Consider the following 13,545-nt stretch of genomic DNA (forward strand, 5'->3'; position numbering starts at 1 on the left):
GTATGTGAGTGCAGTAAAATTAGAAAAAGCCAAAAACAAATAAAATAAGTTTAATAACAATTCAATTTTATTTTACAGGTAGAGACTTTTTAATAATGACTATAGAAAACACAAACTCGGGTGCTGAATTTAGAAATACTGTGATTTCCAGGCACTGGAAATCTCACATGTGGTTATGATTTGAAAGACTTATGCTGGTGATTATTGGAGACTGTTGACTGCAATTAGTCTGTTACACAGCAGCTCAACTATAGTCTTAGACGTAGACTTGTAGGAGCTGTGTCAGGAATTCCCAACACCCATTTGTGTTTCTTAATCAAATGCCAAGCCAAGCATTCTGGTTAATAATGATCTCATTTAATCATGTGATATTTTTGGAGGTATGTCGTCAAATAAGAAATTCCCAACTCTGTGTTATTCTCTTTTCTTTCAGAAAATCAGAAAAATGTTCAGTAAATTCAGTAAATTATTATATCCTTTCATTTCTCTCTTATTTACTCCTAAATATTGTATTCATACAACTACTGCACAGAATGAAAAACACACATAAATGTCAGTGTAGCTGCTTTACTGTGGGATCCCTTATTATTTAAACCTAACGTTTCTTACATTCTACCCTTTTTGGTTAATTCCAGTTTTCTGCCCACAGAGAATTTAATCCTTATTAAAGCAGATCATTTAAAACTACTGTTATTCAGAACAGGTATAGTTTGGAAGGATGTGGGTATGAAAATTTTGGTATGACTAAAGAAAAAGTTGTGTTAAAGGTGCGTTAACACTTCTTCATTAAAATTTGTCATCACTTTACATAAATTATTCCAGACTCTTCCTTTACCTTTATTATCTCTAGGTGCCTTCATTTAAAAGATACAATTTCAATTTTATTTTTATATGACATTGTGTTCTGATATGAATATTCCAGTTGAGGTTTTATAATTGTAGAATATTTCATGAGCAAAAACAGTTTGTGAAATGAGTGAAAGCTATAAACTTACCTCTTCCTTATCCCAGTTGTAAAGTTTCCAATGACAAGCTTCCCGAGCTCTGTGTCTTTTCCACAGCTCTAGAAATATTGTTGCTAGGGTTAAAAAAATAAAGTGTCACTTATGATTTTGTAATAGCCAAGAATATACATTAAAAGGGCAAACAATTGAATCAGTGTGACTGATTTCCCTTTCTCTTGTGTTTTTGTTTAAGAGTAATGAGAAGATAACAATGAGGAAGGGCACTTTTTCTGAAATCTGATAGTGTAAATTTAGGATTCGATGGCACCAAATATTTCTTGGTCCTTGATGCCTTTCATAAACTCTTTAAGCTTTCATGAAACACCAGTACAACCAAATCATTTTGATGCACATCATCTTGGTATGACTGTATATATTACTGGATTTTTTTCCATTTTTGATTGCAGGTGAATGAATATAGTAAACAAATCTGGCTTTATGAACTGACAAATAACTGCCATTTCATCTTGAAAGTTTTGCTGCATGTTTCGAGGAGAATTAACAAATGTTGAAGATAAAATGCATTAAAAAGGCTGCAGTGTTTTCTGTTGAGAATAAAACTGAAGTATTGTTAAGGTTTTGTCATTGCTTCTTTTACGATTAGAACTGTATCCATGATCACAGTGTGTAAACAGCAAAGGATACAAACTATGAATAAAGGATGCTCTTTCTAGTTTTTATTTTATTTGTCCAAAAAGTTATCACCTTTTTTCAACAAAGTGACATAGGTTTTTTAAAAATGTTTAATAAATGTTCTTTAACTGTAATATCAAAAGAAAGTTGAGGAGAGGCCTTTTGAGTTTTGGCACCCTGGAGCTCATGGGTGTCTTAATCTGGCCTTGCAAACAGTCAGTGATAAAACAATTTTACTTAGTGTGATCAAAAGGCTGGTAAACTGGTTTTGTTGTAACAGAGTGGGAAGTCTGGAGGAAAAAGACAAGGGTAAGAAAATGATCTGAAACCCATGTACAATAGGTTTTCATAAAGAATAAAAACTTTTGATCATACCACACTGTAAGCATGTCAGCAAAAGTCAAATTTCCTGTTTGCTTTGGGTCATATAGGCATCTAGTGACCAGACTGCTGATCTTTAGAAATATTAAAAGAATACAGAGAAACGTTTGTCATAAAAACAACATGCAAGGTGACTGAAGTTTTCTATGAAAAAAGCTTGTTTTTATAATAATTTATTGTATACTGTATTTACTTTTGGCACAGCTGCTTAATATATGTTCAACTACAAAGATTACAAAAATTTCTTGTTCAGAGAGTAGAAAAACCTTGTGATGATCAGTAACCGCTGAGGCGAGAGCACAAGATTATCGAGAACAGTGAAAAAAGCTCTGGCTCTTTACCACCTTGTCAGCAGTCATGATTTTTTGAAATCTTCTGTAAGAATGAAAATTGAAGTCAATTAAAGTATTTTTTTTATTTTGTCTTACTTTCATCATATATACTACATTCTATGAATGCTTGTTTGCTTCCCCTGTCCTCCCTGCGTGGAGTTTGCATGTTCTCCCTGTGTCTGCGTGGGTTCCCTCCGGGTGCTCCGGTTTCCTCCCACAGTCCAAAGGCATGTGGGTTAGGTGGATTGGCGATCCTAAATTGTCCCTTGTGTGTGCTTGGTGTGTATGTACAGTACTGTGCAAAAGTTTTAGGCAGGTGTGAAAAAATGCTGTAAACAAAGAATGCTTTCAGAAATATAAATAATGATTCTTTATTGTTATTAATTTACAAAATGCAAAGTGAGCGAACAAAAGAAAAATCTAAATCAAATCAATATTTGGTGTTACTACCTTTTGCCTTCAAACCAGTATCAATTCTTATAGGTACACTTGAACAAAGTCTGGGATTTTGTAGGATTATAGTCAGGTGTATGATCAACCAATTATACCAAACAGGTGCTAATGATCATCAATGTCACATGTAGGTTGAAACACAGTCATTAACTGAAACAGAAACAGCTGTGTAGGAGGCTTAAAACTGGGTGAGGAACAGCCAAACTCTACTACCAAGGTGAGGTTGTGGAAGACAGTTTCATGTCATGGCAAGATTGAGCACAGCAACAAGACACAAGGTAGATATACTGCATCAGCAAGGTCTCTCCCAGACAAAGATTTCAAAGCAGACTGGGGTTTCAAGTTGTGCTGTTCAAGCTCTTTTGAAGAAGCACAAAGAAAAATGGGCAATGTTGAGGATCGTAGACGCAGTGGTCTGCTAAGGAAACTTAGTGCAGCAGATGAAAGACACATCAAGCTTATTACCTTTGAAATCGGAAGATGTCCAGCAGTGCCATCAGCTCAGAACTGGCAGAAACCAGAGGGATCCAGGTACACCCATCTACTGTCCGGAGCAGTCTGGCCAGAAGTGGTCTTCATGGAAGAGTTGCAGACAAACAGCCATACCTCCAACGTGGAAACAAGGCCAAGCAACTCAAGTATGCACGAAAACATAGGAACTGGGGTGCAGAAAAATGGCAGCACGTGCTCTGGACTGAGGAGTCAAAATTTGAAATATTTGGTTGTAGCAGAAGGCAGTTTGTTCATCGAAGGGCTGGAGAGCGGTACAATAATGAGTGTCTGCAGGCAACAGTGAAGCATGGTGGAGGTTCCTTGAACGTTTGGGGCTGCATTTCTGCAAATGGAGTTGGAGATTTGGTCAGGATTAATGGTGTTCTCAATGCTGAGAAATACAGGCAGATACTTATCCATCATGCAATACCATCAGGGAGGCGTATGATTGGCCCAAAATTTATTCTGCAGCAGGACAACGACCCCAAACATACAGCCAAAGTCATTAAGAACTATCTTCAGCGTAAAGAAGAACAAGAAGTCCTGGAAGGGATGGTATGGCCCCTATAGAGCCCTGATGTCAACATCATTGAGTGTGTCTGGGATTACATGAAGAGACAGAAGGATGTGAGGAAGCCTACATCCACAGAAGATCTGTGGTTAGTTCTCCAAGATGTTTGGAACAACCTACCAGCCAAGTTTCTTCAAAAACTGTGTGCAAGTGTACCTAGAAGAATTGATGCTGTTTTGAAGGCAAAGGGTGGTCACACCAAATATTGATTTGATTTAGATTTCTCTTTTGTTAATTCACTGCATTTTGTTGATTGATGAAAATAAATGATTAACACTTCCATTTTTGAAAGCATTCTTTGTTTATAGCATTTTTTCACACCTGCCTAAAACGTTTGCACAGTACTGTATGTATGTGTGTGTGTGTGTCTTACGGTGGGCTGGCACCCTGCCCAGGGTTTGCTTCCTGCCTTGCGCCCTGTGTTGGCTGGGATTGGCTCCAGCAGACCCCCATGACCCTGTAGTTAGGATATAGCGGGTTGGATAATGGATGGATGGATGAATCTACAATAAAAATTGAAGAAGCTAGAGATCTTATTTACCTAAACAAAACATAAGCAATCCCATGCTTTTAGATATTATTAGTGACAGAAAAATTACTCTAACTCATAATACCAGTTAATAGGCATCTATAAAAGTTGTGTACTTGAAAGATAAATGCTCACCCCACAATGCCATGAATATGGCGAAGAATACTGTTCCTTCATTATCAAAAAGATTGGTAACCTTAAAAATAAAAAAATAAATAAAAAATGAATACCACTTTATAATAGTACAAAAGAAATGGATAACACTTCTTTAATCTAATAATACCTTAGCATACATGCATGTGTCAGACAGCTTCCAGAAGGAGCAATGTGTATCACACAGTGGACACATAATTGTGGTATTTGCTTCACAGACTTCTTTACTAAAATCACATACACAAAAAAAAATTTCATTGCAAGTTGAAGTTTTTTTTATTCATAGTAATCATGTGTATTTTAAAACAAAAATCACATTTTAATTTGTTTGAACAATGAAGTCAAAATCAGCATTGTATTATTAAATGCCAGAACTTATATTGAACTTACATAAGAGGACTCTTGTCAAAGAAAGCAAGTCCATAAAGAAAGACCACAATTCCTACCATTGCTGCTGGTATTAGCATATATGTATACCAACCAAGCCAGAGAAAATAAAGAGCTGCTTTCTCTCCCAAATAATTCCTGTAACAAACAAACACCTGAAGATTAAAGCCTAACCCAAGACATCCAAACAGTAAAAAAAAAAAAAAAAAAAAAAAAAAAAAAAATAATATATATATATATATATATATATATATATATAATTATTTAGTTGTTATTTGATATCAGACAGACCAAATGGTATAGTGCAACTCAAAACATTTGTTGCTATATTACATGAATCTACGTTAATTAAATCATGATTGTTACAAGCAATTCAAAAGGTATACATTATGTCATTTGATTTATATATATATGTATGAGGTACTGAATTCAAAAATGAAAACCATTTTCTACATAACGTTTTTCCACAAAACACATTTTCAACTGTCAATTATAGATTTTTTTATTGTTTTCGTACTACACTTAAATGTTAATATTTTATTTTAATCATAACAAATGGGGGAGGAGGCACTGGTGCACATATGTTGCTGCCGCTCCTCCCTGTCATCAACACTTAATTAAAATTCATATTAACCCTGCACTTTTTGCACTTCTTTAATTTTTTTTTTATTGTATGTATAGTTCATGGATGCAATCAATCCGAATAGCATAGCATTTGGATTTACTTTTGTGGACTTTGCCTTGACTGTGTTCAGTCTCGGGGACAACTGAATCTTTTTGTGGTTCACTGGACAAGGCTTTCTTTAGATTGCCTGCTCTTGCCTGATGCTTGCTGCACAACCATTTTTGTCTCTGCACCTTAGAGATCTAGGAGCTGGGGATATTCTGTCTACTTGATTATAGTGGATAGGCTGGATTGCTGTCGTTCCTCTCTGTTGACTGGGAATGACTGAGAAGTGATTTGATGTTTGCAGCCACCTGGCTTGCGGCTTTGTGGCAAACACGCCTGCAATATCCATAACTATATATATGTGGTTGTATACTGGAAGCTCCGGATTCTGGTAGCTATCTTTCATATGCAAATTGTAATATCTCCAACTAGGGGTGGGCGGTATGACCAAAATTCTATATCACGGTATTTTTCAAAATTATCCCGGTTTCACGGTATTCAACGGTATTTTTTTCCCCCATGCATGAGTGGATGTTAACCACATTTTCCACTGCAATTACTGGCTAAGAATAACCTATTCCACTGTCAAGAGCACTGTACATTGTACAAAAAAACCATTTTAATGTGCACACAAGTATTAATACAGGTTTGCATGGCCCCATAAAGTGATAGTTTTCAAGGGTGTGACACTAATGAAGAGAAGGAATCCCGTTGCATGACAGATGCAGTCAAAATATAGAACCTTTTTATTGAACACATTTTGCAAAAACTTAAACTATAATTTTGACAACATATTTTCAACCATCCAAAGAGGCATTTAGACTTAGTAAAATATCCAGAAGTGCTTGTCAAAAGTTGTATTGCACTGAACATGTCTTAGAAAAGGAATAAATAGTAAATATTTTTTGTAAACCAACTACACTTTCTGTTAATGTTAACAATCTCTGTCCACTGACACGTTAAAGTGACTTTTTAAACAACTTCACCATCATTAAACTGCATAATATTTAAACTAATAAATAATAACAATAAAATAAATAATAGTATTATTACTGATAGTTGCACTATTACTTCAAGGCTTCAAGCCCAGGTACATTACATAGTATTCACCAAATAAAATAAAATAAAACAAGTGCAACTTGGTGATGACATCTTTACCAACTAAACCATCATTTAGGCAAACTACATTAATATGGACTGCAACTTGCATTTATAATGCTATTTGTGGTATAGCCCTACGGAATCATATTAGGGCCATGGTGAAGAAAAAAACAAATGTTTAATTGACTAGATTTTGTCAAACCCCATCATAAGTTAATGCAGCACATTAAATGCTTTGTGTTAAGTGTTCCCCGACCCAGTTGTTAATCACTACGCTTCTTAAACTGACTTCCTCCACACTAAGATGAGACAGCGATCACCGCACAGAATCCATTCACTTCATTATATTCTTGCTTTCTGAAAATTTAGAATGCTAAGATAAATACTTGATATCATTTTCATGATGAAATGCATTAAAGCAGGTATTAAACATGCACGGTAGTGAGGTGGTAGTGCTGCTCCCTCGCAGTAAGGGGTCCCCAGGTGTATGTTCAGTGTAGAGAACTTTATGGCAGGTGTGACGAGGCTCCAAAAAACTGGATGTATGAATGGGTATCACACAGGTTTAACTTAAATATTGTGTAAATGTTGGGTTTGTGATCTGGTGGTCGGAGACATGAACACAGAATTCAATGCATGTTCTTCTGAGCGGGCTTTCTTTATTGCACGCGTGATGTCTCTATCTGACGTACCAAAACCCCAGTTCCTATCCTTCCTTTTTCTTTCTCCCCATAACCAATCACCACACGATAAACGTCTTTGTGAAATTAAAACTAGTTATAAACTTAGCCCACGGAGTGTTCAGAACTTTAAAAATATCTTCGTTATACATGTTTAATTATGCCATCCATTCAGGGTTGCGCCCATCCCTGAATGAGTCGCCAGTACATCGCAGGGTGAATACAAGCAAAACATACACTAGCAGGGTCAATATAGCATAACAAAACCCCACATCCTACATGACTTTGAAAGGAAACTGAAGCACGCCGTGTAAACCCACCAGAAAAACATGCAAATGCAAGGCAGGGTACATCCGAGACACCCTTGCTGTGAGGCATCAGTGCAACCTCCACGCCGCCATGCCCCCACATGATTAATGCATGCTTTAATGCATTTCACCATGAAAATTATATCAAGTATTTATCTTAGCATTCTAAATGTTCAGAGAGCAGAAATTATCATGAAGTGAATGTATTCTGTGTGGCGATCGCTGCCGGCGCCTCCTCTTAGTGCAAGAGGAAGTCAGTTTAAGAAGCTCGGGGAACACTTAACACAAAGCATTTAATGTGCTATATAACTTATGACGGGGTTTGAGAATATCTAGTAAATTAAATATTCATTTTATGATGAAGTTTAGTTTACGATGTTCTACTTTAATGACAAATTTCGAGAATAAAGTCAACATGTCGACTTTATTCTCGTCATAAGCGTCGAGATTAAAGTGGAAATGTCGAGAATAAAGTCAACATGTCATCACACTATTATACAGTACCCAGGTAAATTACACTGTATTGAAAACAAATAAAACAAGTACAACTTGGCTTGCAGTATTATCCAGTAGTATAGAAACAGTATTTACACATTTGAACATAATGGTCCACATCCGACCTTTTAAAACCAAAGTATCTCCAGGAAACGGACGTGATTCCTTTTTTTCGGCAAAAGTTCTTTTGTGTCATTATGTTCAACTTTATCGTCAGCTTCAGTTTCGGAATGTTCTCTGTCCATTTTCAGAGTGCAATACCTACACTACCACTACCTATTTAGTGGAGTAGCAGTGAAAAAGAGCCCTTGTGCAACAAATCTGTGTTTAGCGGTGTAGCAGTGAAAAAGGTCCCCACTTGAACAGTTTCCCGCTGCGCCACGTTCCGAATGTCGTTTAGGCAATTTAAACCGGTGTTGCGGTATAAGAAAAATCCTTATCATAAAAAAAATAAACGGTTTTTGGTATGAACCGGTATACCGCCCAGCACTATCTCCAACTATGCTTCTTCTGGATTTTTTGCTGCTTTGCTATCATCGCACATCTGCACCATCCCACCCCTCCTTGCCTGTCTCACCTTCTCTGCTGTGTTTCCCTGTATCTCTGCTACTACCAGATACAGTAGGTATTCCTCTATACTATACTGAAATATTTTTGTGATAAACTTCTTTATATTACACAGTTAGTTTAATATGAAGCAAGTGGTCAGACTTGAATGTCCTAAAAAACTCATGGCATTGTGTGACCCTCAAAATATTTACATTGCAGGTCAGGTTGTTGTCACCGCAGGGCGGCGAAAGAAAAGTTTTTTGGCAGCATTTACTCAGGAATACACTGTCCTACTCATAGCTTTGGAAATAAGAGTGTCACTGTGCCAAATTAAATTATCAATATGCTAAAATAATCTCTGGCTATGGATCTGTGCACAACAAACCCTCATCAGCTAATACTGCATTGTTTAATTCAAGATCTCTTAAAGGTAAAGCATTGGTGCTATCAGAATTCATTATAGACTCCAACCTTGATATGATATGCATAACAAAAATATGGCAAAAACAGAATGATTTTAGGTCTCTCACTGAGGTGACATAATCCAGATACATTGACTTCTCAGAGGCTTGTAGCTCAAGACAAAGTGGACAGGTCAGAGTAATTGCCAGACTGGAGTTAAACATCAAAAGACTCCCAATTTACGTCTATTGTCTTTCGAGTGTCTGGCTCTTAAACTAATAACAAAATCTGGTCCGGTCTTACTTATTGCTGTCTATCATCTCCCAAAATATATTGGGTCTTTCATATCTGACCTTACTGATCTAATAATCCACTTCAGTTCCTTCTCCCAGAGAGTCATTCTTCTTTCTGATTTCAACATCCATATTGACACGCCTACATGTAAACCAAGGAATGAATTCCTGTCCTTACTGGACTGTTTTTATTTGGTGCAACATGTTAATTTTCCAACCGACTCTGGTGGTCATATATTAGACATGGTCTGCACATCTGGCTTATCTGTCTGCAACACTTATAGCAGTGATTTGGGACTCCGATAATAATGCAGTACTTTTCACTGTCTCATTACCTCTCCCTCCTCTTACCTATAAACCTGTTTCTTTCAGAAACCTTAAAAATATCTGTCCCTCTATCCTTGCTGAATCAATCTCTGATATTTTCCTGTCTTCTCCTATTTCATCAATTCTAGATAGCCTTGATGACTACTATAACTAAGCCCTTCATTCAGCACTAGATAAAAAAGCTATGTTAAAACATAAGGAAATGTCCTTTAAGCATTCAGGTCCAAGGTATAAAATCAGAATTGTGGTCTATGAAAGCAGCTGGCCAACACCTTGAGATAATGCCACGTAACAGTGGCCTTACTGTGCACATCCAGGCTTTCAACAAAGACTAACAAAGGGCTTATAGGGATGCACTAACTACAGCCAAAAACACACATTATGGCAGAATAATAGAAAGTGGCAATAAGAACCCGAGGGTTTTGTTCTCTTAGTTAATAAACTACTTCAACCTGTATCTGGCCCAATTACCTCCCCCACTGAAGCCTGTGAAAAATTCTTCCACTTTTTCTGTAATAAAATTAAAGATCTAAATAATTCAACTAACATAAATCCATCATCCATTTATATCTTTCTCTGTCTTCCCACTCAATCCATCTCTTTTACTAAATTTTTACAAGTCACATCTGCATTTGTTAATGACCTACTTTGTAAGATGTGGTCAAATATTTGTGTACTGGACCCAATACCCACCACAGCTCTTAACTTCTGCCTTCATACCATAATCCTGACTGTTACAACAATATAAATACATCCCTTAACCCCGACAATCACTTAAATGATGCGGATAATCTTAATTTTCGACTCATCTCTCATTTACCTTTTCTGTCAAAAGTTCTTGAGTGTATAGTAGCCTCCCAACTCATCAGTTACTTAGCTTCTAATAATTTGATGGAACCCTTTCATTCTCAGAGTGCAGCACAGCTATGAAACTGCCCTGCTTCAAGTAACCAGTGATTTGTTTATGGCAGCAAACTCTGGACAAACACGCATATTAATTGTTAGACCTCAGAGTAGTTTTTGAAACTATCAGACATGACATTCTACTGTCCAGAATGGAGAATATTCTGGGTATCTCTGGCACTGCCCTCTGGTGGTTTAAGTCCTATCTGACTGAAAGGCAAGAGTTTGTTAGTCTTGGCAATAGCAGGTCCAGCTCTGCTACAGTCACACAAAGAGTTCATCAGGGATCTGTCTTCGGCCCTCAGCTCTTCTGAACTCCTGCAAACTGGCACTAAAGCACAACTTAAGAAAACAAGTTCCTTTCCAGTCACTCTTGGTGATCTCATTAGATCTTCTATTGCAAGAAATTTTGGTGTCATTTTTGATTCCTCCCTTTCTTACTCCACCCACATAAACCACATTAAGAAAATTTCTTACTTCCACTTCCATAACATATCCCATGTTCACTCTCTCCTCTCCTTTTCTAATGCCAAGAAACTTGTCCATGCTTTTATCACATCTTGCATCGATTATTGTAACTCTGTACTGGCAGGTGCCCCTTCAAATCTTCAAATTCAAAAAGCCCATCTCCAGCTAATACAAAAATGTTGCGTATACCCGTTTCCACGCTCACATCATGATGAATAAAAGCTAAACATGGCATAAAGCCACACACATTCTCATGGCGGCCTACCCCATTACATATGCATGTTTCTGCTCAGTTTTTCAAACTGGTGGCACCCAGCATCAAAGCAGTGCAACTGTTTCTGTGTGGTCTCCCTTTTTTCAGATTTGCATCAGTGACATCAGATTTATCAAATATATTGAAATTAACTGTATATCATTTACAAATTTAATTCACTTGATTGTAATCATTCTGTAACTATACAGTGGTGCACGGAATGAGCAAACTATTCCAAATACCATAGCTGCTTTAGCGTTGTAAATCTCAGTGCAATACTCAAGAGTATTTCAACTCATTGTATGTGTGTGTGGTATCATAGCTGCACAGCTGACCATAAGCTCTATTGTGGGTTGTGTTGACACTGCAGAGGATTATCGGGATCCAGCACTGGAGGACACTGAAAGCACATGCTGCCAAAAGAAAGCCACCAGCATCTACATGGATTCCACTCAACAATGCCGCAATCTATATGAACTTAATCCTGCCTTGATGTTTGCTGTGACTGGCACAAACCCTGGATGGATGGAATAAATAAACATATATAACAAAGATTTTTCAATGTTGTGTAAAAATTTTGAAGAATAGGCATTCTGAGCTTACAGCTGGTTTTATATGTAATGGGTGGTGATCGGTTACATGGAGAAAGAAAACGGAAGGATGGGAATTGGGGGTTGATATGCTTGATAAAGACAGTGCTGTTGCATTAAATTATTCCATTCAGGTTCGCACGTGTCCCAGCAAGCATCTTGCAGGAGGCAGGAACAATCCCTGGACAGGGGAGGCAAGAAAAATCCCTGAACAGGGCACCAGCTCATCACTACTGCTGCAACACCATGCCCCGACATGTTTAGTATATGCTTTAATGCATTTCATCATGAAAATGATATTAAGGATACATCGTACTATTCTAAAATGTTCAGAGTACTGTAATATTAGGAATGTAATGTATTCTGTGTTGCAATCAGTAAATTAAATCAAATTAAAAATCAATTTTAAGATGAAGTTTACGACGTTCTGCTTTAATGACAAAATAAACCATGAGATTAAAGTGGAAATTTCGAGATTAAAGTCTACATTTAGACTTTTTTTCTTCACAGTGTTCATCATTTTTTTCTCTTTTCTTTGTGTCTTAATATACTTTCATATAACACTGACAGTGGGCCACGACTTGCCTTTTTACCTCAACGTTGACATCTGACCACTTCTTTTTATATTTCAGGCACTTTGCGACTTTCTGAATTCGAACTTTCAAGTGTCCCCGCCATGCCATATCACTCTATTTACACTACTGCAGTGGAGACTGCCATTTACATAAATCAACTAGCTATGTAAGCCCGTGCTGTAAAAAGCCCAGGGTCCTAGAAAACTATTGAAATCGTCAGAAAAAAAAAAAAATGAAATGTAGAGATGTCAGGTAATTGAAAGGAACTACTCTGGGCATCTCTCTCCTAGGAGAATTTATTTTACCGACGTGCTCACATCACTTCTGCATTAGCGGCGGGAGGAAAAGAAAAAAGGGATACCGTTTTGCTGATTTCTCATCCTCAACAGCTGCTAAACGTACCACATTTTACAACATTAAACAGTGCTTACGGAAAGATGAGATCAGATACAGCCTCTTGTATCCTGCCAAAATGAAAAGTGAACATTCAAGGCAAGCTCTACATTTTTACTTCTATAGAGGAAGCAGAAAAAGAGCTAAGAAAACTGATCCCAACACTTTTTTGAAATTCAATCATGAGTGGCATCCAGTTCTGGCATGACAAAGAAGATCTTACCTGCTGTTTGATCGGCTTGCAGTGATACTGGTACCGTAATTATACATCCTATTTCCTTCTCGGCCACTTCTTGTTTACGTTTTAAATGTGTGTATATATGTATGAGTGATTTTTTTTAGGGGACTGTTTAACATCATACCCTTGGTTTATTGTATTAGGGCTTACTATGCTTATCCAGGGATACTGTTTAACATCATTCCCTGGGTTTACTCTCTCAAGACTATTTAGCATTATATTTTATGCTTATAGCATTTGGACTGTATTGTCAATAGATATTTCTATTTTAATCCTTATACAACACTGCTGGGGGCTTGTTTTGTTTTGGATGTGTTGTCTCTAGGTATGTCAGCAGACTTGGACTTTGTGAAGTGTGATCTAGT

The 13,545-nt window shown here is 37.1% G+C and overlaps 1 protein-coding gene across 1 annotated transcript in view; it reads right to left on the reverse strand.

Moving 5' to 3' along the window:
* Positions 1-13,545, reverse strand: part of LOC114646171 (anoctamin-9) — a 93,785-nt gene that overhangs the window by 38,630 nt on the left and 41,610 nt on the right. The window contains exons 8-11 of the mRNA XM_028794200.2: positions 4,939-5,073; positions 4,679-4,775; positions 4,531-4,591; positions 996-1,078 (exon numbers count right to left, since the gene is read on the reverse strand). Of these exons, the coding sequence (XP_028650033.1) occupies positions 996-1,078; positions 4,531-4,591; positions 4,679-4,775; positions 4,939-5,073 (376 nt within the window). The remainder of the gene's footprint in view (positions 1-995; positions 1,079-4,530; positions 4,592-4,678; positions 4,776-4,938; positions 5,074-13,545) is intronic.

The sequence above is a fragment of the Erpetoichthys calabaricus genome, chromosome 2 (genome assembly GCF_900747795.2).
Source record: "Erpetoichthys calabaricus chromosome 2, fErpCal1.3, whole genome shotgun sequence".
NCBI classification, from domain to species: Eukaryota; Metazoa; Chordata; class Cladistia; order Polypteriformes; family Polypteridae; genus Erpetoichthys; species Erpetoichthys calabaricus.